General features: G+C 42.9%; 1 protein-coding gene across 1 annotated transcript in view; it reads left to right on the top strand.

Annotated features, from left to right (window-relative positions):
- Positions 1-10,250, top strand: part of trim44 (tripartite motif containing 44) — a 120,127-nt gene extending 109,877 nt beyond the window's left edge. Inside the window, exons 5-6 of the mRNA XM_072591841.1 lie at positions 4,845-4,946; positions 7,824-10,250. Coding sequence (XP_072447942.1) covers positions 4,845-4,929 — 85 coding nt within the window. The 3' untranslated portion in view covers positions 4,930-4,946; positions 7,824-10,250. The remainder of the gene's footprint in view (positions 1-4,844; positions 4,947-7,823) is intronic.
- The last annotated feature ends 12,409 nt before the right edge of the window (positions 10,251-22,659 follow it).

Raw genomic sequence — 22,659 nt, 5'->3', positions numbered from 1 at the left:
CTGCTGCCCCAGTAACTCATTGTAATGATGCAGCAAGGACACTGTGCTCAGGGACACACACTCCCAGAGAGCAGGGAAGGAGGTAGCAAGTGGAATGACAGTGGGTACAGAGAAAGGCAGCATATATGCCAGGGTTCCGGGTTGATGCTGAATTGTTCCTGTGCACAGCAGGAGTTTCAATGAAACAAGATAGACATGTATATTTCCAAATCCTTACACAACGCCCAAAAATCTCTCTCAGCCAAGTTGAAGTATTGGTCCAATTGCAACAGATGTGGAGAAGAACATGACACAGTGATTACAAATGTAGGTCAATAAACTTATCACTTGTACTATCACTTGCGGCTTATGCTTTTGCCGTGCAAGTAGTCCTGTTTAGTAGCTTCACCAGGTTGACACCTCATTTTCAGGTCTGCCTGATGTGTCCGGCACTCTCCATTGAACCAGAGTTGATCCCCTAGCTTAAGGATACGCTGGGCCACGAGGTTACAAATTGTGCTGGAGCACAATTCTGCTGCTGCTGCTGTTGGCCCACCGCGCCTCATGGATGCTCAGTCTAGAGTTACTAGATTGGTTTGAAATCTGTCTCATCTAGCATAGTGCCACACAACATGGTGTAAGGTATTCTCAAGATAAAGGGTGGGACTTTGTCTTTGTCTCAAACAAGGACTGTGTGGTGAGCACTCTTACCAATACCGTTATGGCCAGGAGCATCTGCAGCAGGCAAATTGGTGAGGATGTGATCAAATATGTTTTTCCCTCTTCTTGGTTCCCTCCCACCTGCCACAGACCCAGTGTAACAATTAAGTCCTTTAGGATCTGACAGCTCGATCAGAAGTTCTGCTACCAAGTCACTCTTGTTGAATACATTCCGCACCCTTACTGCCATCAGTGCTTACTCCAAGGGATGTTCAGCATGGAGAAGAGTTGAATCATCGACCATTATAGTGGCAGTCTATAGTGATCAGCAGGAGGTTTCCTTGGTCATGTTGACCTTGTGCCAGGAGACCTCATGGAGTCCGGAGTCAATATGGAGGCTCCCAGGGCAACTCACTCTCAACTGTATACCACCGAGTTTCCACCTCTGCTGCGTCTGCACTGCCAATGGGATAAGACACATCCAGGGATGGTATTTGGGACATTGTCTGTTAGGTATGATTCCATTGTATGACTATGTCAGGCTATTGCTTGACTAGTCTGTGAGACAGCTCCCATTTTGTGCACTGGCCCCCAGAAGTTAATAAGGAGAACTTTGCAAAGTCAACAGGGCTGTTTCAGCCATTGTTTTTCTCGGTATCTTAGTCAGTGATAGGTCATCCAACTGATTTCATTCTTTTTTTCTAGTGATAGATGCAACTGATTGTCTCACTTTGAGGGCAGTTAAGAATCAGCCATGTTGCTGTAGGCCAGTCACTAGTTTCATTCCCTGTGAAGGACACTAGTCAACCAGATGGGACTTCCCAACAGTCGACAATATTTCCATTTTTATCATCAGACTATTAATTCCAGATTGTTTTTGAAGTTCACGTTTCACTATCTGCCGTGGTCAGATTCAAACATGTGTCCGAGAACATTACCAGTCTCTGGATGACTGGTACAATGACACTGGTACTGTCGGTCATCGCCTGCCATCAGTGGATTTGCCACTAAAAGACCAGACATACCAACTCCTGCCATTTTGTTGGATGACAGCTGATTTCTTGGTGAAAACAAGCATTTATTGCTATCTCACGAAGAGAGCTCTGAAGTCTTGGGATTTTCACAAGTTGCAGTATCCTTAAACCAGTTACCAACTGTTAAACCCTTGATTTCTTTGGCTGACTCCAGCGTAATGTCTGCACATTTGCACTGGATTAGAATTGAAATGAAACCAAGTTAATAAGCTATTACTCTGCATTTGCCTTTCAATTGCTGCTCAGAGAAGCAGGTTAAAATTGAGCTATTGACTCTTTCTGCTACTTGGTGACTTTGTTCCGGAGAGTAGATCTTCAAGGCCCCAAGGCTGCCTTTTGTTTCTTTTCTGTATATTGTGCTCAGCTGCCAATCTTTCTCCAAATGAAATTTAAACATTTTTAAAGAAATATTTGATGATTGTTAAATGCATTGCACGCACAACATTACACTTACTGAATTATACATTTTCCTATACTCAGCTTTTGCATAAACTATGCATAATATGCCAAGATACGTACATTTGCAATAAAATTTTAAAAATTTAATGTAACAAAGCTCATGATATAGACCAAGTTATAATCCATTTTTAAAAATTAATTAGACTTTAATTTGCCTGTACTTCTATAAATTAAAATGGCCAAACATTGAACATGATTTTTCTTTCAAAATATTCATCAGAATACTGGGCAGCACAGTGATTAGCACAACTGTCTGACAGTGCCAGCGACCGAAGTTTGATTCCAGCCTTGGATGACTGTCATGTGGAGTTTGCACATTCTCCCCATATTTGTGTGCATTTCTTCTGGAGCCTCTCACAATACAAAGATATGGAGGTTAGATGGATTAGCCGTGCTAAACTGACCCGCAAGTGTTCAGGGATGTGCAGTCTAGGTGGGTTAACTGTAATAAATATGGGGTTTTGGGGATAGGATGGGATTCTCTTCAGAGGATAGGTGAAGACCCAATCAGCCAAATGGGATCTGCCTGCACTAAAGGCATTCTGTGATTCAATACATGGAACATATTGATTTTCATGTTCAGATGATTAAATGCAGGAGCATTCATTTTAATATATTAAAGTTATTATTATCTACATATGCAGCTTCCTGCTGTTAGGAGAATCCTTATTGATGTGTCTGAAGTGTCACCAATGGTTTTTTTTATACAAGTGATTCCCCTGGAGACCCAGTGAGAGCCAGTTTGTCCTGAGTCTAGATGTTGTTGTCACATCGTCATCTACAAGTGAACATGTTTTGAAATCTTTGGCACTTTCAATAGAAGATATATGTTTGGCCTTGTGATACTCAAGTGCCATCTGTGTCTTGGCTGCTTGTGTCCTCTTCGTCAAATCTATTAACTGGAACCAAGCAATAGAATCGTTGACTGCTGGTCTCCTAATCAGTCTACAGGATGAGGGAGACACTTTAACGATATTAATGTGGGGAGCCAATGTACAAGGTTCACCTTCCAATATCCAGAACTGGAGAATTGACAAATATAGACGCATTCAACTCACTTTCCTTCTTTATGGAAATGCTAAAGCAGCCTTATCATCAGCAAATCATCATATTTTGACCTTGTGCCAGAGAAGTGATGCATTGTTTCAGCACACTCACTGTATTACAAAGCTGAGAAAACTATTTTGAATAGACATTTTTCTTTATTCCTTCATGGGATGGGGCAAAGCTGCTGCTACTGTTGCCTCCAGCTCCTTGAGGCCTCTCTCCACCCCCACACTCCCCTCACCTCATGAGAGGCTTAATAACAATACACACTTCCTTATCATTCTATCCCCAAAGAGTTACGGTCACAGTATCCCTACTGTGTGGAAGCAGGGTATTTGGCCCATTGCATCCACACCGACTCTCTGAAGAGCATTCCACCCAGACCACCACCTCATCCCCATAATCCTGCATTTCACATGGCTAATCCACCGAGCCTCCACATCCCTGGACCTATGGGCAATTTACCATGGCCAAATCATCAAACCTGCACATCTTCGGAATGTGGGAGGAAGTCAGGGCACCGGGAGGAAACCCACGCAGACACAGGGCAAATGCGGAAACTCCACAAAGTCACCTGAGGATGGGGTCAACCTGGGTCCCTGGCACTGTGAGGCAGCAGTGCTAACCGATGTATTGCCCAGTAGGCTTTGACCAATAGCCTTTAAGACCCAGAAGCTGCCAGTCTCTGATTGCTCACCATGTAACAATCAAGGCTGAGGAAGAATGCAGTCCCACAACTCGCAGATCCCATTTATTTTTTTCAGTTACCAGGATGACCAATCAAATATCTCTGGTTTGAAGTAGAGATCCGTCAGGTTTCTTAATTAACACAACTACAGGCTTATTATCAAACAGAATGTTTTATATAACAATACTATAATTGGTTAATATACACAGTCGGTAATTAGGAAATACAAATATCCCGAAGGCACACACACTCACACACAATCTCTTGGGAAAGAGCAAAAATATAGACTTCTCCGCAAGGATTGGTTTTCAGACACAAGAACAACACTGAGGCTATGGGTTGTACTTGAAACAAAGGAATAAATCACAGGATGATCCAGAGGCTGTTGCTCTGATGTTCTGGCATATATAATCAAGCGACCCATTATGCATAATTGTTTCTGAAATCTTCTGGACACAACTTACTCAGGAACTACAATCTTGAGATGTTCTTTTGAAAGAGCGATTGAATGAACTGATGTAGAAGGTTTTCTTTTCAGAAATGAGAGATGAGCTGAGCAGCTTGTTTAGGTCAGCATTTCTCCAGTTCAGCTTGTTCTTAGTGGGGACGTTGTTCCAATTGGCCGAGATAAGACTAGAGCCTTCTCCAATCTAGTCACCAGTCTAAATAGCCCCAGCAGAGTCTCCAGCATAGCAAACAGTTATTGCAAGGTATCTGATTTCTCGAAAGCCTTGTTAAAAAATTCTCCGATGTGCATAGTAAACCTACACGGACCTCCTTTAAAAGATATCACTCTAGGTATGTCCACTAAAACTGGAAAACCTGGAATTTCCTGTTCTTTAGCCAAACCTTTGCTGGAAGTACACTATAAAGGAAATTTGTTCTGTTTGTTGCACCCAGATTAGAGCAGCAAAGTGAGAAATTCTCAGCTGTTGTGTATTTGTTTAAAATTACATTTCTGTTCTTTGGTTCCAAAGGGAAAACTCCCACAGAGACGATTCCCCTCCTCCAGGGAGAGGTGGCAGTTTTAGTGATGCTCCCAGTGCTAATGGACCTTGGTGAAGTACGCAAAGATGGAGGTAAGCTGACACCACAATTCATTCATTAATGCAGAGGGTTACAATTTGAACTTGGTTGTTTGGACAATGGATGATGTAGTCTGCACAGATTCATTGCATCCATAAATTCATCTTGGACTGGTTAAATGTAAGATTCTGATCTCATAGCAACAGGAACGTTGACACCTTTTCAAAAAGACCATGGTATTTAAAATTTCAAAGAGATGGAGCAAAGTAAATGAAAATGAATGTTTTTTTTTAATGATTTTGCTATCTAGAAGAAAGAGACATACAGCTCTTTTACACTGTTCAGTTTGGATTGAAATGAATTTACCAGCAGTCAATTATTAAACCCCTGAATGAGTTAATTACCTGCTTTTTGTCAATGATCAAGAAGAAGTCAGAACACAGGTTGCACATTATTTGGTTACAAATCTTAATTTTACAATTAACATTGTTTAGTATGAATGCATAGGTGTTAGCAGAGTTATCTTATATTTGAGGTTGTGAGTCATTAATGATTTAAGGTAATCAACAAAATGAGTAGCATAGGCTCCATAGGCTTTGCTATATCTCTGTATAAATCAATGCTAATGGATATTGAGTAGTAGTTATAGCAATAACCAGATTCTGAGGTTTTAAACTGGTACGGTTACTTAACGCTATTTTCTAAAATAACTTGCAGAATCGCAACTTTTAAGTAACCAGTCAAATAGCTTAAGTAATCAAGTGTGATTAACAATATGCAGGGTTCACACAACCTTACAAGTGCTGTGGTTGCCTCCCATTGCCTTTCGCCCTGAACAGCATGCATTTGCTTCCAGAATGCTAAATTGCGGAAACCCTTTGTGGCAACATTAACTGTTCCATTTGGATCTTCAGTTCCATAAGAACCTATCTAACACAAGAGTAATAATTACTGAGCTGATTTCACTTTCACCTTTCGTAATCTCAGACTACTCGTAGCACTACCTTATACTGAAGTGATTTTTACAGCACTTCAGCAAACATTCTTACAGAAAATGTTTCAAGGAAATAAAGTCTTCCTTTAAGTGGCAAAGACAGAAAGCAATAAAGAAAACCTACCTTAGAATGAGCTGTTTGTCCTAATGCCACACTGCCTTTCTTGTTTCAATTATCCGTTCGATTCAGAATTGATGCATTAAGCCAACAGTAGATTGGCACCACTTTTACAATTCACACTTTTTCCACAACTTTTGTTTTTCACATTTATGAGGAGTAGTGAGCCATTTGAATCTCATGATAAGTGCTCCTTCCCTCGACCTGCTCCAAGGATAATAACTGAAAGTGAATTGGTTCAAAGCCTATGTTAATTATTCAAATCAGTCTTCACTTTAACAACTGAGGGCCTCCATTGGGTAAGGGTGTGACATCCTTTCCTATCTCACATTTGTGGGTGCCCCACAAATGCCCCCCCTTTCCTGTCTCTGCACGGTGTGACAGTCTCCCCATTTGCCTGTCCCTACACAGGTGTGACAGTCTGTCCACTTGCCTGTCCCTGCAGAGTTGTGACAGTCCCATTCGCCTGTCCCTGCACGGGTATGACAGTCGCCCCATGCGCCTGTCCCTTCACAGTGTGACTGCCCACTCACCTGTCCCTGCCCGGGTGTGACAGACTCCCCATTCGCCATCCCTGCACGGGTGTGACTGTCTTCCCCCTCACCTGTCTCTGCTTAATGTGACAGTCTCCCCCTTAGCCTGTCCCTGCATGGGTGTGACAGTCTCCCCCTTCGCCTGTCCCTGCACGGGTGTGACAGTCTCCCCCTTCGCCTGTCCCTGCACAGGTGTGACAGTCTCCCCCTTCGCCTGTCCCTGCACAGGTGTGACAGTCTCCCCCTTCGCCTGTCCCTGCACGGGTGTGGCAGTCTCCCCCTTCGCCTGTCCCTGCACGGGTGTGGCGGTCTCCCCCTTCGCCTGTCCCTGCACGGGTGTGGCGGTCTCCCCCTTCGCCTGTCCCTGCACGGGTGTGGCAGTCTCCCCCTTTGCCTGTCCCTACACAGGTGTGACAGTCTGTCCACTTGCCTGTCCCTGCAGAGGTGTGACAGTCCCATTCGCCTGTCCCTGCACGGGTATGACAGTCGCCCCATGCGCCTGTCCCTTCACAGTGTGACTGCCCACTCACCTGTCCCTGCCCGGGTGTGACAGACTCCCCATTCGCCATCCCTGCACGGGTGTGACTGTCTTCCCCCTCACCTGTCTCTGCTCAATGTGACAGTCTCCCCCTTAGCCTGTCCCTGCATGGGTGTGACAGTCTCCCCCTTCGCCTGTCCCTGCACAGGTGTGACAGTCTCCCCCTTCGCCTGTCCCTGCACAGGTGTGACAGTCTCCCCCTTCGCCTGTCCCTGCACGGGTGTGGCAGTCTCCCCCTTTGCCTGTCCCTGCACGGGTGTGGCAGTCTCCCCCTTCGCCTGTCCCTGCACAGGTGTGACAGTCTCCCCCTTCGCCTGTCCCTGCACGGGTGTGGCGGTCTCCCCCTTCGCCTGTCCCTGCACGGGTGTGGCGGTCTCCCCCTTCGCCTGTCCCTGCACAGGTGTGACAGTCTCCCCCTTCGCCTGTCCCTGCACAGGTGTGACAGTCTCTCCCTTCGCCTGTCCCTGCACGGGTGTGACAGTCTCCCCCTTCGCCTGTCCCTGCACGGGTGTGACAGTCTCCCCCTTCGCCTGTCCCTGCACGGGTGTGACAAGTCTATCTTTACACCATGGTGGATGGTTGAATGGTTGTGTTTTTTTTCATCATTCCCACATTGGATCTAGAGGGAACCAACTGAGAGGAAATATTGACTTCCGGGGAGAGTAGTGGAACTCAGATCATACAGACTTGGCAATGCTTTATTAGTTAATAACAATAATCGTCTCTCTCCATTTGATTCTCTTCCAGGTATTCGTGATTATTTTTTCCAACTGGCTTCACCATTTTTCCAAACTGAAGTGCTTGATTCTGACATAGGATTCGATCAGTGTTTATACAATCAACAAATTGACCTGATGACGATTGAAATTTGAAGTTTCTTATTGTATGAGCAATGTTTTTAATCACTGGACATCAGTATCTCTGAGCTGGAAATCGAGGACGGCCCAAGCACCAGCAGCAAGAGATAATCATTATTTACAGAGTTGAAACCTGAATGGAGAGCCAGTCTGTAAATGACAACCCAAACAACCTCACTACAGATATTCTTCATACTCGTATCCTGCTACTGACTGGGATGTATTCAATTTACAGACAAGACTGTTATACACTGATTTAAACAGAGTCCAGGGCCGCAATTTTAATGAGAGCTTTATTTCAATTAGCCACACTCCATAAACACTCGCCTCACTGATTACTAACTTCCCATATTTACACAACCAATTCACACTCAATTAACTCTTCATTAATATACCTATCACTTATTATTTCATTCCATTAGGCTTGAGACATCTCTTCACACCATATTAGATGATGATAAAGTCTAAACCTGGAATTGAAGATTAATCTCTGCGACAGATGAAAAAATCTGAACGGGCAATGATGAAATGAACCAGGCAGGTTTCAGAGAGCATGTTTGCTTTCTTCGTGGTTTGGGAAGGCGGAGTCATGTAGATTGATTTATTGGATTACTAATGAGGAGTGGGCCTGGATGGAGGAACTTGGGGCTTTTTAAATTATTATTTACTTGAGGGACATGGGTGTTCCTTAATTGCCCTTGAGAAGCTGGTGGTGATCTGCTTTCTTGAACCCGCAGTCCATGTCCCTGTAGGTACACCCACAGTGCCCTAAGGAAGGGAATTCCTGATGTGATGAAACTTTTGAAAATACATTCAGATGTGGCAGTCTCAAACACGAGGTTGTGCAACCTTCCCCAGGCTCTTAATCCTTGTGATGTGTAGCCATTTCCTCATAAACGATCTAGACCTTTGAACCATTTTGTTCTTTTACCACATTCACACACTGTCGATTTACCTCCATTTAAGGCATTGCTTCCCAAACTTCTTTAGTTGATGGTTGTGTTTTGAGGATTTAAAATTGACCACTCAATGAAAGCAGTAAGAGTGGAAAGGTTGGGGTGGGTGGAGCTGTGAAATAGGATGGGAGGGCTTGTTAACTGTGATACAGCCATGGGGATAGAGGGCATTGGGGAGATGACAGACAAAATTAACATCTTCCCACTCTCCCATCTTAAAGAGATTTTTGATTAATTGCATTTTCACTGGCATCTTTAGAGCAGGAATCAGGTCTTAAAGATTGGTCAATTAGGTCATGCCTGCCTTTGAAATAGTTTGATGACTTAAAGGGGCCACCCAGCTGTTAGACCTCAGTTGGAGCTCAACAATAGCCATTACAAAATCAGAGCTCATAACTCCAGAACAGGAGCTTCCCACAGTTCAGAAAACTCCTGATTGTTCAACAAAAGAAATCCACTTTGAGTTGCACATTGGGGGTGACTTTGACAAGACTCATACCTATCAAAAGAGCCTTCAATTCTCTTGAACTCAGTCCAAATGTAATTTGGAGATATCTGATAAGTAATTGATGCAATTTCACTCAGAAATCAACGTCCCTGTGTAGAAAGCACTTTAAGACATTTCTCTGAGACTCGTTCCCATTTTGACGTAATGTATTTCTCCTTTACGTGAGAAATAGTCAAACTACTGAAGATGTTCGCTGGGTCGTAACTGCGTTGCTGGAGGCATCACTCAGAGGGATGGGGAATGAAGGAGCTTTTCTTCAGGTTTTCCTTAAAGATACAGCATAGTTCACTTGATCAGATCAGCCATATTGACTGCAAGGTAGCAGTGCCAATCGCAGTCTAATCATTCTCACTTGGTTGGTCGAAACGCCCTATCTCCTCTGATTTATCATTGAATAATATGTAGCAGAGCAGTCTGTGAAGCAGCAGAACTTTATTTTGTACATGTATGAAATATATGCTGCTTCGACCTCATTGCAGTAGTCCCTTATAATTGTACTCAAACAGATCACCAACACTTCCTCCAGGGGCCAGTGTGTGGCCATCAATCACAGCCTTTTCAATTTGTTTTTTGCTCTTAGAGAATTGTAAGCAGCCAGTATAATAGAGTCTTTGTTCAACATGCACTTGCCTATTACTCCTCTACCATGAATTAATGCAACTTGCTAAGAATATAGAGCTCAGTAGTGCCCTCGGAATGGGCAAAGGGATAGTTTCGTGTAACAGGCTGCTTGACAGAGGTTTGAACCATTGGAAAAGGTGTAAATAACTATGCTGTAGAATAGATCTCTGAGCATTCTACTCAGAACATATGCGATTTTTGTTCATATCTGTAATAAAAAGTTTTTATATAACTTACAGGTGTATTGTTAATTTATTCCAAATGGGAATTGGAGATCTTATGACTTAATTCTATGTTCTCCTCCGTATCATCCCGGCTAGTCATTATAAAATGTAATATTGATGTTTATGAAAATGGATTAAAAATTACAATGGGCCAGAATTTGATAACAGACCTAACAATTTATGGATAATGCACTTAGTTAATAATGTGCAAATTGGTGAGCAACTTGTGGCAAGTAAGAATGAATTGTAAATCACCACATGTTGCAGAATTCATCCTCCATTATCTTTGTAAAAACTTCTGCTTGTACCTGACCTCTCTGTTGTTATTATGGAGTCACTGCAATTGCATATTAATTGTCCATGAAACTCACCATAGAATGTGGTATCCATTATTAGAATCAATATCCTTTTAACAAAATGACAATATAAACTAGTGAATTTTGTATTCTGCTAGTAAATTGGTGTTATTAAAAATATCGAATTTTACTTAAATGCTATTTTCCAAGCTATCTCTCTCAGTCCAGCTTTTTCTCTGCCTCTCCTACTTCCTCTTTCTATGCATAATATGGCATTGAATTCACCCCCTTTATATTTCCCTCGTCAGTGTTTCCTCTCTTTGTTTCTCCATCCCTAAGGCTGATTAGTTAAGGTGAGACAGTTTGTCTCATTTGCAGATCTCCCAGGTGCTGCCTTGGCCTCAAGATGGTGTCATTGGCTTACAACTCCAGCAACTTTACGGGGAAAATATTTTTGAACTAAGAGGTGAGGAAAAAGTTTAAGAAATGAGCCCCATCATTTTACATTCACAGTGAAACAAACTTAAACTTGCAACTTAACAGTCAGGAAACTTTGGGTTAAATCTTACATTTTGTTTTAATTAAGTGCAAGTTGTGTCAAGTTTTTTTTTGGGAGGCTATCATGGCGAGTTCTCAGACTGGATTTTACCAAAATTGTCCCATTAATTACGTACCCTGCCCTGATGGCGTCCCCTCCAATTTCCAACGGAGCACCCTTCCCAGAGCAACTCAGCAGTCGGTGTTCCTGACATTTGCCCCAGACACGGCAGAAGAGGAGATCTGTACTCCACTTTGCATGCAGGGACCTGAAGGTCCCGCTGGAGGAGTGGTGCAGCGGCAAGACTCACCACCAACTCCCCTCCCCAGCAGGGGAGGCCATGATTGTACCCAGCCTGGTCTGCGGTTGCCACCCAGGTCAGTGCAGTCTCAGCCATCTGGAAAAATGGCCAGCAGTGAAGGATATAGGTCAATCACCTTCTCCAGCGTCCACTCTATCTCTAATACTGTACCCACCTCCCACCAAACCTCATTCTCTCCCACTATTGCAAATCCTCCAACATCTATCTTCATTCACCCCAAAGCCTGACACCACAAACTCTGCAAACCATCTGTGCTGCTAGTTACTTACTCACTCGGGATAGTGAGGCAGTGTGGATCTCGCAGCTGCTCCTGGGATTGCAGGCTTAGTTAAAGATTTATTATAGTTTTGTTATAAAAGTTATATTAGTAAATCATAATCACTATGATAAGATTTTTATTCATTTTGTTTCATTAACATTCAAAAACAAGCAAACAAAAATCAAGCTATTTTATTTCAAATGGACTTTTTTTTTAAATGAGCTTTTCAGCATCTACTGTGAATGGCTAAGGTTTTTTTATTCTAAATTCAGAAGTTAAAAAAGAAGATATATCTTTTAGAGAATTGTTTTAACATGGCTTTTTCAAAGAAAACAGACTTCTGCAAAGTGTTTTTTTTAAAATAAGGAGTTGTGTTTTCATTCTGGGGAGTCCTACACGTGGTTAGCTTTGGAGAAGATTATTTTCCTTTGAGGAATTTATTGAAGAGGAGTCTTTTTTTATTCAGTTAATCAGTTTATTGATTTATTTAAGCTTTATATGTTTGAGATATATATTTTAATTTTTTTTCCATTTTAACATTATTCTCTAGAGGTATTGAAAGATAGTTTATTTTGCTGTAGTTGTAGGTATGTTCACTGAGCTGGGAAGTTGATTTGCTGACGTTTTGTCCCCTGTCTGGGTGACAGCTTCAGTGTTTTGGAGCCTCCTGTGAAGCGCTGCTGTACTGTGTCCTCTGGAATTTATTTGGTTCCGTTCTCGCTGCTTCTGATTGCTCATTGTAATAACCGGTATGTTGGGTCCAGGTCTATCTGCTTATTGATGGAGTCCGTGGATGAGTGTCATGCTTCTAGGAATTCTCTGGTCTGGCTGTCCTCTCTTTGGCTTGTCCTATTCTTGTTGTGTTGTCCCAGTCGAATGTTTGGTCATTGTAATCCGTATGTGTAGCCATTAGGGACAGCTGGTCATGGCGTTTAGTGGCTAGTTGATGTTCATGGATGCAGATTGCTGGTTGTCTGTCTTTCATTGTGTTTCGTGCGGTCTTGTAAACTATGTTTATACTCATCCGTGGACTCCATCAATAAACACGTTGACCTAGATCCAATATACCAACCACTTTAACGAACAACCGGAACCAGCAAGAACAGAACCAAATAAATTCCAGAGGACACAGTACAGCAGCACTTCACAGGAGGCTCCAAAACACTGAAGCTGTCACCCAGACAGGGGACAAACAGTCAGCAAATCAACTTCTCAGCTCAGTGAACATACCCACAACTAAGGCAACTGGCACCGGAGTTACAAATGGGTTTGTAGAGATGTACAGCACGGAAACAGACCCTTCAGTCCAGCTTGTCAATGCTGACCAGATATCCTAACCTAATCTAATCCCATTTGCCAGCACTTGGCTCATACCCCTCTAAACCCTTCCTTTTCATATGCTCATCCAGATGCTTTTTTAAATGTTTTAATTGTACTAGCCTCCGCCACTTCCTCTAGCAGCTCATTCCACACACGTACCACCCTCTGTGTGAAAGTGTTGCCCCTTAGGTCTCTTTTATATCTTTCCCCTCTCACTCTAAACCTATGCCCTCAAGTTCTGGACTCCTCCACCTCCGGGAAAAGACCTTGTCTATTTACCCTATCCATGCCCCTCATGATTTTATAAACATCTATAAGATCACCCCTCAGCCTCCGACGTTCCAGCCTCTCCCTATAGCTCAAATCTTCCAACCCTGTCAAGGTTCTTGTAAATCTTTTCTGAACCCTTTCGAGTTTCACAACATCCTTGGAAGGAGACCAGAATTGCACGCAATATTCCAAACGTGGCCTAACCGATGTCCTGTCCAGCCGCAACATGACTTCCTAGCTCCTGTATTTAATGCACTGACCTTTACTCAAACGTTGAATATTTTATTTTATATATGAGGCATTATGAAAGTTCCTTTTTCAGGCTTAATTTAGTTAAGGCTATATATGAGGTACAGAGTGAAAGGGCTAGTAGATTTAGAAAGATTATGACACAGCAGAATCAGATAGATAGGTAACTGTCAGGTAAGGTAAGAAAGTAGTCCAAAAGTCTCCAGTGGCTATTCCTTTATCAAATAGGTATTCAGTTTTTGGAACTGTAGAAGGTGATAATCTCTCTGAGGAAAATAGAAGGGGCATTTAGTTATTGGACACTTGGAATGATTCTAATGTTCAGCAGCATTTGACAAGGTTTAATAGAATTATTATTGTAGGGGTCTCCTGTCAGGGGCATAGACAGGAGATTCTGTGGCCGAGAGCGTACGTTTAGGATGGTTTGATGCTTTCCTGGTGCTAGGATTAAGGATCTCTCTAAACGTTTCAAGCATATTGTTAAAGGTGAGGTTGAGAAGCCAGAAATTATTGTACACATTGGTAGGAGTGACATTTTAAGGGAAAAGACTAAAACAGCAAAGAGTAAATTTAAGAGGTTAGGTAGAAGATTAAAAATAAAAACTTAAAAGTAGTAATTTCTGGTGTACTCACAATGCCAAACTCAAACAAAGGAAGGAACAACAGGTTAACTAAGATAAATCAATGGCTGGAGAGCTGGTGTATTGTTCAGGGATTCAGGTTTTTGAGCAATTGGAATATCTTTTGAGATAGAAAAGACTGTTCAAAAAGTATGGGCCTAACCTAAACTGGAAAGGGACCAATATCTTGGCAGGGAGATATGCTCATTCCAGTAAGGGAGACTTTACACTGATAGACAGGGGAAGTGGAGGAGTTCTAATTAGCAGTGTAAACAGAGAGTTTGTTGGGAAAGGTTCTGAATGTAAGAAGAGCATGTTTGTTAGAAAAGAAAGACAAGAGAGAGTCAGAGTAACTCTGAAGAATAAATTACATTTATTTCAGCGCAAGCGGTCTTACAGGTCAGGCTGATAAACTCAGGGCATGTTTAAGAACATGGGATTGGGATGTCATAGCTATTACAGAAACTTGGCTGAGAGATGGACAAGATTGGCAGCTCAATGTTCCACTTTTTAGATGCTATAGGAAGGATACAAAAGGAGGCAAGAAAGGAATACATTACTGCTATAACTAGGGGAAGATATTTCTGAAAGATCGTCCAGTAAAAATATTTGGGTAGCAATCACAGATAAGAAAGGAAAGATCACTTTGATGGAATTGTACAATAGGTCATCCAATATTAAGACAGAAATTGAGAAACAAATACATAGGAAGACTTCAGATATATGTAGTGTCGATAAAACATGGAGCAGGTCCAGCTCCACATTTTATCGACTCTGACTTTCTAGCATCTACAGTCCTCACTATCTCTCAGATAAATGTAAGCATAATAAGCTTGTAATAATGGGGGTTTTAATTTTCCAAACATTGGTTGGGGCTACCATAATGTTTAAGCTTTGGAGGGTGAAGAATTTGTCAAGTGTGTTCAAGAAAACTGTCTTTATCAACATGTGGATGTTCCTACTATAGAAGAAGCAAACCTAGACCTTCTTTTGGGCAATAAGGCAGGGCAGGTGACTGAAGTAAAAGTGGGGGAACATTTTGGGTCCAGTGATCATAATTCTATGAGTTTCAAAATGGTTGTGGAAAAGGGTCAGCCTTCCATGAAAGTTAAAGGCTTTAATTGGAGTCAGGCAAATTTTAATGGCATGAGTCAAGAATTATCAGAAGTTGATTGGAGTAGACTGTTGCAGGTAAAAGGAAGTCTGACTGGTGGGAGGCAATCAGGAGTGTGATAAAGAGAGTTCAGTGGCATTTTGTTCTTATTAGAAAGAAGGGTAAGGCTGGTAAGATTAAGGAACAATGGATAAGATATTGAGATTCTAGTCAAGAATAAAAGAGAATCTTATTTTACACATCGACTGTATGGTTCAATTGAATCTCTTAATCAATATAAGGAGTGTGGGGCATTCGCAGAATCCCTACAATGTGGAAGCAGACCATTTGGCCCATCAAGTCCGCACCAGAACTCCAAAAGGCATCCCACCCAGACCTACCTCATACCTGTGTAATACTGCATTTCCCATGGCTAATCCACCTAGCCTGCACATTATGGTCAATTTAGCATAGCCAATCCACCTGACCTGCACATCTTTGGACTCTGGGAGGAAACCAAAGCATCCGGCAGAAACCCACACAGTCATGGGGAGAATGTGCAAAGTGCACACAGACAGTTGCCTGAGGCTGGAATCAAACCCAGGTCCCTGGAGCTGTGAGGCAGAAGTGCTAACCACTGAGACACCATGCTGCCTATTCTTAAGAAAAATATCAGGAAGGCAAAGAGAGGATATGAGATAGCATTGGCAGTTAACGTTAAGGATAATCCAAAGTGATTCTACATATACATCAAGAGCTAAAGGGTAACTAGAGGGAGGGCGGGGCCTCTTAAAGATCAAAGAGGTCATCTTTGTGTTGAACCCCAGGAAATGGGAGAGATACTAAATTAATATTTTGCATCAGTTCTTACAGTGGAGAAAGAAATGGAGTCTTGAGAATGCAGAGAAATAAACTTTGATGTTTTAAAAGCTGTTCACATTACAGGAGAGGATGTTTGAGAGATCTTAAAGAATATAAAGGCAGATAACTCTCCGGGACCTGATCTAATATATCCCAGAACATTGTGGGAAGGAAGAGAGGAAAAGATGAAATATTTGCATAATCTGTAACTACGGGTGAGGTGCTTGGTGACTGGAAGGTGACTAATGTGGGTCAAAACGTGTGGTGCTGGAAAAGCACAGCCAGTCAGGCAGCATCCAAGCAGCAGGAGAGTCAATGTTTCGAGCATAAGTTCTTCATAAGGAATGTGGGGTGGGGGCAAGGGGGCTGAGAAATAAATGGGAGGGGATTGGGTCTGGGAAGAAGGTAGCTAGGAATGTGATAGGTGGATGAAAGTGGGGGTGATGGTGATAGGTTGGAGTGCAGGGTGGAGCAGATAGGTTAGAAGGAAAACGGACAGGTAGGACAGTTCAAGAGGGCGGTGCCGAATTAGAGGGTTGGATCTGGGATAAAGTGGGGGGAAGGGGAGGAGAAGTGAGGAAACTGATGAAATCGATATTGATTCTGTGTGATTGGAGGGTCCTTAGGTGGAAGATGACGTATTCGTCCTCCAGTCATCAGGTGGCAAGGATTTAGCAGTGGAGGAGGCCCAAGACTTGCAGGTCCTTGGCGGAGTGGGAGTGGGAATTGAAGTGATCGGCCACATGGCGGTGGTGTTGTTTAATGCATGTGTTCCAGAGATGTTCTCTGAAACGTTCCGCAAGTTGGTGTCCTGTCTCCCCAGTGTAGAGGAGACCACATCAAGAGCAACAGATACAGTAGATGAAGGGTTTGGAGTTGCAGGAAAATCTCTGCCACATGTGGAAGGATCCTTTGGGGCCTTAGATGGAGGTGAAGGGTGAGGTGTAGGCACAGGTGCAGGGCAACTAATGTATCTTTGTTCCCTGGTTTCTTCTTAAAACCTTACATAGAACAAAGACCTGTGAGTCTAACTTTGGTAGTGGGTAAATTGTGGGAGGTGATTATACAAGGTGATTATAAATTATACAATTTATGAACACTTAGAGAGGCAAAAATTGATTAGGGAAAGTAAGCATGATTTTGTGTGGGGAAAATGATGGCTCACAAACAGTGCAACCGACATTGTTTATTTGGATTTTAGTAAGGCTGTTGACAAGGTTCTGCATGGTAGACTAATTAGTAAAGTTAGGTTACATGGGATTTAAGATAAACTTACTAATCGGATACATAATTGGCTTAATAGCAGAGGACAGAGAGTAATAGTGGAGGGCTGCTTTTCGGACTGGAGGCCTGTGACCAGCGGTGTTCCACAGGGATCGGCTCTGGGTCCTCTTTTGTTTGTCATTTATATAAATGACTTGGTTAGTAAGTTTGTGGGCGACACCAAAATTGGCGGCATACTAGACAGTGAAAAAGGTTTCCTAAGATTACAAAGGGATTTTGATCAAATGGGTCAATAGGCTGAGAAATGGCAGATGGAGTTCAATCTGGATAAATGTAAGGTATTGCATTTTGGTACAGCAAACAAGGATAGGGTTTATACAATTAATGGTAGGGCATTGGGTCGTGTTGTACAACAGAGGGACTTAGGGGTGCAGGTATATAATTCTTTATTTGTGACACAGACTTTAGGCAGGTTGGTTAAAAAGACGTTTGGTACACTTGCCTTTATTGCTCAGACCTTTAAATATAGGAGTTGAGAAGTCATGTTGAAGTTGTACAGGACATTTGTGAGGCCTTTTCTGGAATATTGTGACCAGTTCTTGGTCGCTCAGTTACAGGAAGGTTATCATCAAGCTGGAGAGAGTTCAGAAGAGATTTACCAGGATGTTGCTAACTATGGAAGGTTTGAGTTATAAAGGTAGGCTGGAACATTTTTGTTTCTAATTGTCTTTTCCTTGGGAGGGGAATTTCAAGATGAGGAGGTACATTTTTAAGGTGAGAGGAGAGACACTTTAAAAAGACATGAGAGGCCAACTTTTTACACAGAGGGTGGTTTGTATGTGGAATGAACTTCCTGAGGAGGGGCTGGATGTGGGTACAATTACAACTTTTAAAGACGTTTGGATAAATACATGAATAGGTAAGGTTTGGAGGGATATGGGCCAGGAGTAGATACGTGGGACTAGTTTAGTTTGGGATTATGTTTGGCATTGACTGGTTGGACAGAAGGGTCTGTTTCCGTGCTGTATGACTCTATGACACCTCCTTAGCTGCACCTGCAGTAACAGTGAGACCACATACTTTCATCTCCCTTAATACCTGCCTCTCTCTCATTCCAGGAGGAAAATAGCCTCCAGTTGGGCAGGAAGAGTCATGACAGATAATATGCAGCCCATCATTCGGCTCCTCACCCGTTACGAGGAGAGGGTCCTGACTCTGATCATCCTGAGCAGCCCTGGACTGGTATCAGAGGCTGCCTTTGACTGCCCTTATCAGGATCTCCTTTAACTTGACGGAGGTCTGCTAATAACAATGGCAAGATTCTGGATTTTGTGTCTGGATGAAATGGCACAGCAACAATGTTCCTACACACAGACTTTGGATTTTCACATAGAAGGAAGTCAAGTTAGTGGTAATGGAGCAAGGCCAGACAGCAATGGAGCCTGATAGACTGAGCAGACAAAACGCAAAAAGACAAGGAACGGCAGGGATTATGTGAGCATAAGGTAGTTTCAGAGTGAGTGGGCACTATGACAGTGAGGGAAGAGCCTGGAACTACAGCCTGATGTAGCTGATGGGGGTGTGGGGTGGGGGTGTTTCCCTGATCACACAGTGTCCTTGCTACAGAGTTACACTGAGAATTATGGGGCAGCCTGTGGGACGGCACTGAAGGACTGAATCATCCTCTAAGTGACTCAGAAATGTGCCATGAGGGTTTTTAAGAGGCTGGCAGTGGGGCCTGTAGCCACTGACCATGAAACCTTCCCTGAGATGTTGGGACCCAATTGCCAAGATGGCAAGCATTGGGAGAAAGAGGTAAATTGAATCTGCCATACGTTCAGTCTGCTCTCCTGGCCTAGTTTTCTCAAGTCAAGTTTGTTTGGCGAGTTTGTTAAGATGGGAGACTGAATGTTAGTGAAGTGGATTGTGGCACTGATTAGGTGTTTAGTGAGCAGTAATGACCATCAGTAGACTTGTTGCTGCTGCCTCATGCCAATCTCACCGTGCTGCTGGTGAAAAGTGTAACATCTTGCATCAAGATGGGCCTTTCCTGTCTTGTCACCTGATTCTGTCATAAACATCATCATAGCCCATGTCATTCAAACCCCTATAAAACACTGCCCTCTGGAACTATGCTCTATGTGAATTCATTTCCAGCTTATGTTTGAGCATAAACTAATGGAGCTAACTGCCACTCAAATTGATGCAGCAATTGAGCACAGTCGGTGTACCCACAGTCCATATCATTACTAGCCAAAGCATATTATTGCTATTTGTTTGGGCAGTGAGGCTTGGTTTGTATCAGGCATTTCCTTCTCCATTTCCCAATGCCATATGCCACCCCTTCCCAACGTTTACTAAATGGTAATGTTCCTAATAGTGCATCTGCTATGAGGGGAAGGCTATCTATATGAGAGCATTGCTAGCTACTCATCCTCAAATAGGCCTGGACTTCAATTGGACTGTGCAAGCATGTTAGGAAAGTTATATTTTGGATTGTAAGTACTTGTATCATATAAATTGCCAGGGTTTGAATATTTGCAATACAAATTTGAACATAGAACTTAGAATAGTACGGCACAGTACAGGCCCTTTGGCCCTTGATGTTGTGTCGGCCTTTCTTCCTCCTCTAAGATCAGACTAACCTATATACCCTTCATTGTACTATCTTCCATGTGCCTATCCAAGAGTCGCTTGAATGTCCCTAATTGTCCGACTCTACTACCACAGCTGTCAGTGCATTCCATGCATACACCACTCTCTGTCTCTGACATCTGCCCTAAACGTTCCTTCAATCACCTTAAAATTATGCCCCCTTGTGGGAAAAAGTCTCTGGCTATCCACTCTATCTATGCTTCTCAACATCTTGTACACCTCTGTCAAGTCACCTCTCATCCTTCTTCGTTCTAATAAGAAAAGCCCTAGCTCCCTTAGCCTTTCATCATAAGACATGGCCTCCAGTCCAGGCAGCATCCTGAGAAATCTCCTCTACACCCATTCTAAGGCTTCCCCATCTTTCCTATAATGAAGTGACTAGAACTGAACACAACATTCCAAATGTGGTCTAACCAGGGCTTTATTGAACTGCAACATAACCTTGTGGCTCTTAAACTCAATCCATCCACTCATGAAAGCCAACACTTCTTAACAACCCTATCAACCTGGGTGGCAACTTTGAGGGATCTATGGACATGGACCCCAAAGTCTCTCTGCTCCTCCACGCTGCCAAGAATCCTACCTTTAACCCTGTATTCTGCATTCAAATTTGACCATTAAAAGTGAATCACTTCACACTTTTCCAGTTTGAACTCCATCTGCCACTTTTCAGCCCAGCTCTGCATCCTGTCAATGTCCCATTACAACCTCCAACAGTCCTCCACAATATCTACAACTCCACCAAACTTTGTGTCATTGGCAAACTTACTAACTCACCCATCCACTTCCTCATCAAGTCATTTGTAAAGATCACAAAGAGCAGAGGTCCTAGAACCAATCTCTGCAGAACACCAGTGGTCACCGAGCTCCAGGCTGAATACTTTCCATCTACCACCACGCTCTGTCTTCTATGGACCAGCCAATTCTGTATCCAGACAGTCAGATTTCCCCATACCCCATGCCTCCTTACATTTTGATTGAGCCTACCATGGGAAATCTTATCAAACACCTTGCTGAAATCCATGTATACCACATCCACTGCTCTACCTTCTTTTCAATGTGTTTTGTCACATCCTCAAAGAACTCAATAAGATTTGTGAGGCATGACCTTCCCTTCACAAAGCCATGATAACTACCTCTAATCAAACCATGGTTTTCCAAGTAATCATAAATCCTGCCTCTCAGAATTCTCTCCAATACTTTGCCCACCAGTGACGTAAGACTGACTGGTCTGTAATTCACAGGATTATCCCTATTCCCTTTCTCGAAGAAGTGAATAACATTTGCCACCCTCCAATGATCTGGTTCTAGTCCAGTGGACATTCAGGACGCAAAGATCATCACAAAACGCACAGCAATCTCTTCCCTCCTTCCTGTTATAAGCTAGGGTATGTCTAGTCTGGGAGAAAGTGAGGACTGCAGATGCTGGAGTTCAGAGCTTAAAATGTGTTGCTGGAAAAGCGCAGCAGGTCAGGCAGCATCAAAAGAGCAAGAGAATCCACGTTTCGGGCATAAGCCCTTCTTCAGGGATCCTCAACCTTAAGTAAGCTTCCTTCTTCCTCTTGACTAGGCGTTTCACATCCCTTGTCACCCAAGGTTCTTTCAACCTACCATCCTTTCCTTGCCTCAGTGGGACACACCTGTCCAGTATTATCAGCAAGTACTTCCTAAACAACCTCCACATTTCTGTCATGCATTTCTCTGAGAACATCTGTTCCCAATTTAGGCGCCCCAGTTCCTACCTAATAGCATTGTAATTCTCCCTCCCCCAATTAAATACTTTCCCATACCATCTGCTCCTATCTGTCTCTATGACTATAGTAAAGGTCAGGGAGTTGTGATCACTATCACTGAAATGGTCTCCCACCGAGAGAACTGACACAGGGTATGGTTCGTTACCAAGCACCAAATCTAACCTTTAGTGAGCCTATCTACATATTATGTCAGGAGCCCTTCCTGGACACACCTGACAAAAACTGCTCCACCCAAACTATTTGATCTAAGTCGTTTCCAATCAGTATTAGTGAAGTTAAAGTCACCTATCACAACAACCCTATTACCTCTGCACCTTTCTGAAATATGCCTCCTAATCTGCACCTCCATGTCTCTATTGCTATTGGGGGACCTATAGAAAACTCCCAATAAAATGACTGCACCTTCCTTGTTTCTAACTTCCACCCGTACTGACTCAGTAGACAACCCCCACCCCCTGACAATCTCTCTTTCTGCAGCTGTGATACTATCCCTGATTAGCAATGCAACTCCTCCACCTCTTTTACATTTCCCTCATCCCTTTTGAAATGTCTAAACTGTGGAACATCCAACAACCGTTCGTGCCCCTGTGATATCCAAGTTTTTGTAATGGCCACAACTTCATAGTTCCAAGTACTGATCCATGCTCTGAGTTCGTTCCCCTCATTGCTGATACTTCTTGCATTAAAATAGACACACTTCGTGAATAGGGTCCCCAAGTGTAAAAGTAAGGAAACCCTGCTAAATATTCACTGGTTAGGTCTCAGCTGTGCTATTCTTGTCACCACTCTCGGAAAATTGACAGGAAATCAAAGAGAGTAGCGATGAGCTTTAGTTGAAAGTTATTGGACATGAGCTATATTCACTATTTAGGGAGATTATAAAAGTTAGGATTATTCTCCCTAGAGCAGGGGAAGTTAATAGGATATATTGAGTCATAGAGCTGCACAGCATGGAA

The sequence above is a fragment of the Chiloscyllium punctatum genome, chromosome 22 (genome assembly GCF_047496795.1).
Source record: "Chiloscyllium punctatum isolate Juve2018m chromosome 22, sChiPun1.3, whole genome shotgun sequence".
In the NCBI taxonomy this organism is placed as follows: Eukaryota; Metazoa; Chordata; class Chondrichthyes; order Orectolobiformes; family Hemiscylliidae; genus Chiloscyllium; species Chiloscyllium punctatum.
Note: the sequence above shows the minus strand (reverse complement) of the source record. Positions and strands in the feature narration are given on the sequence as shown.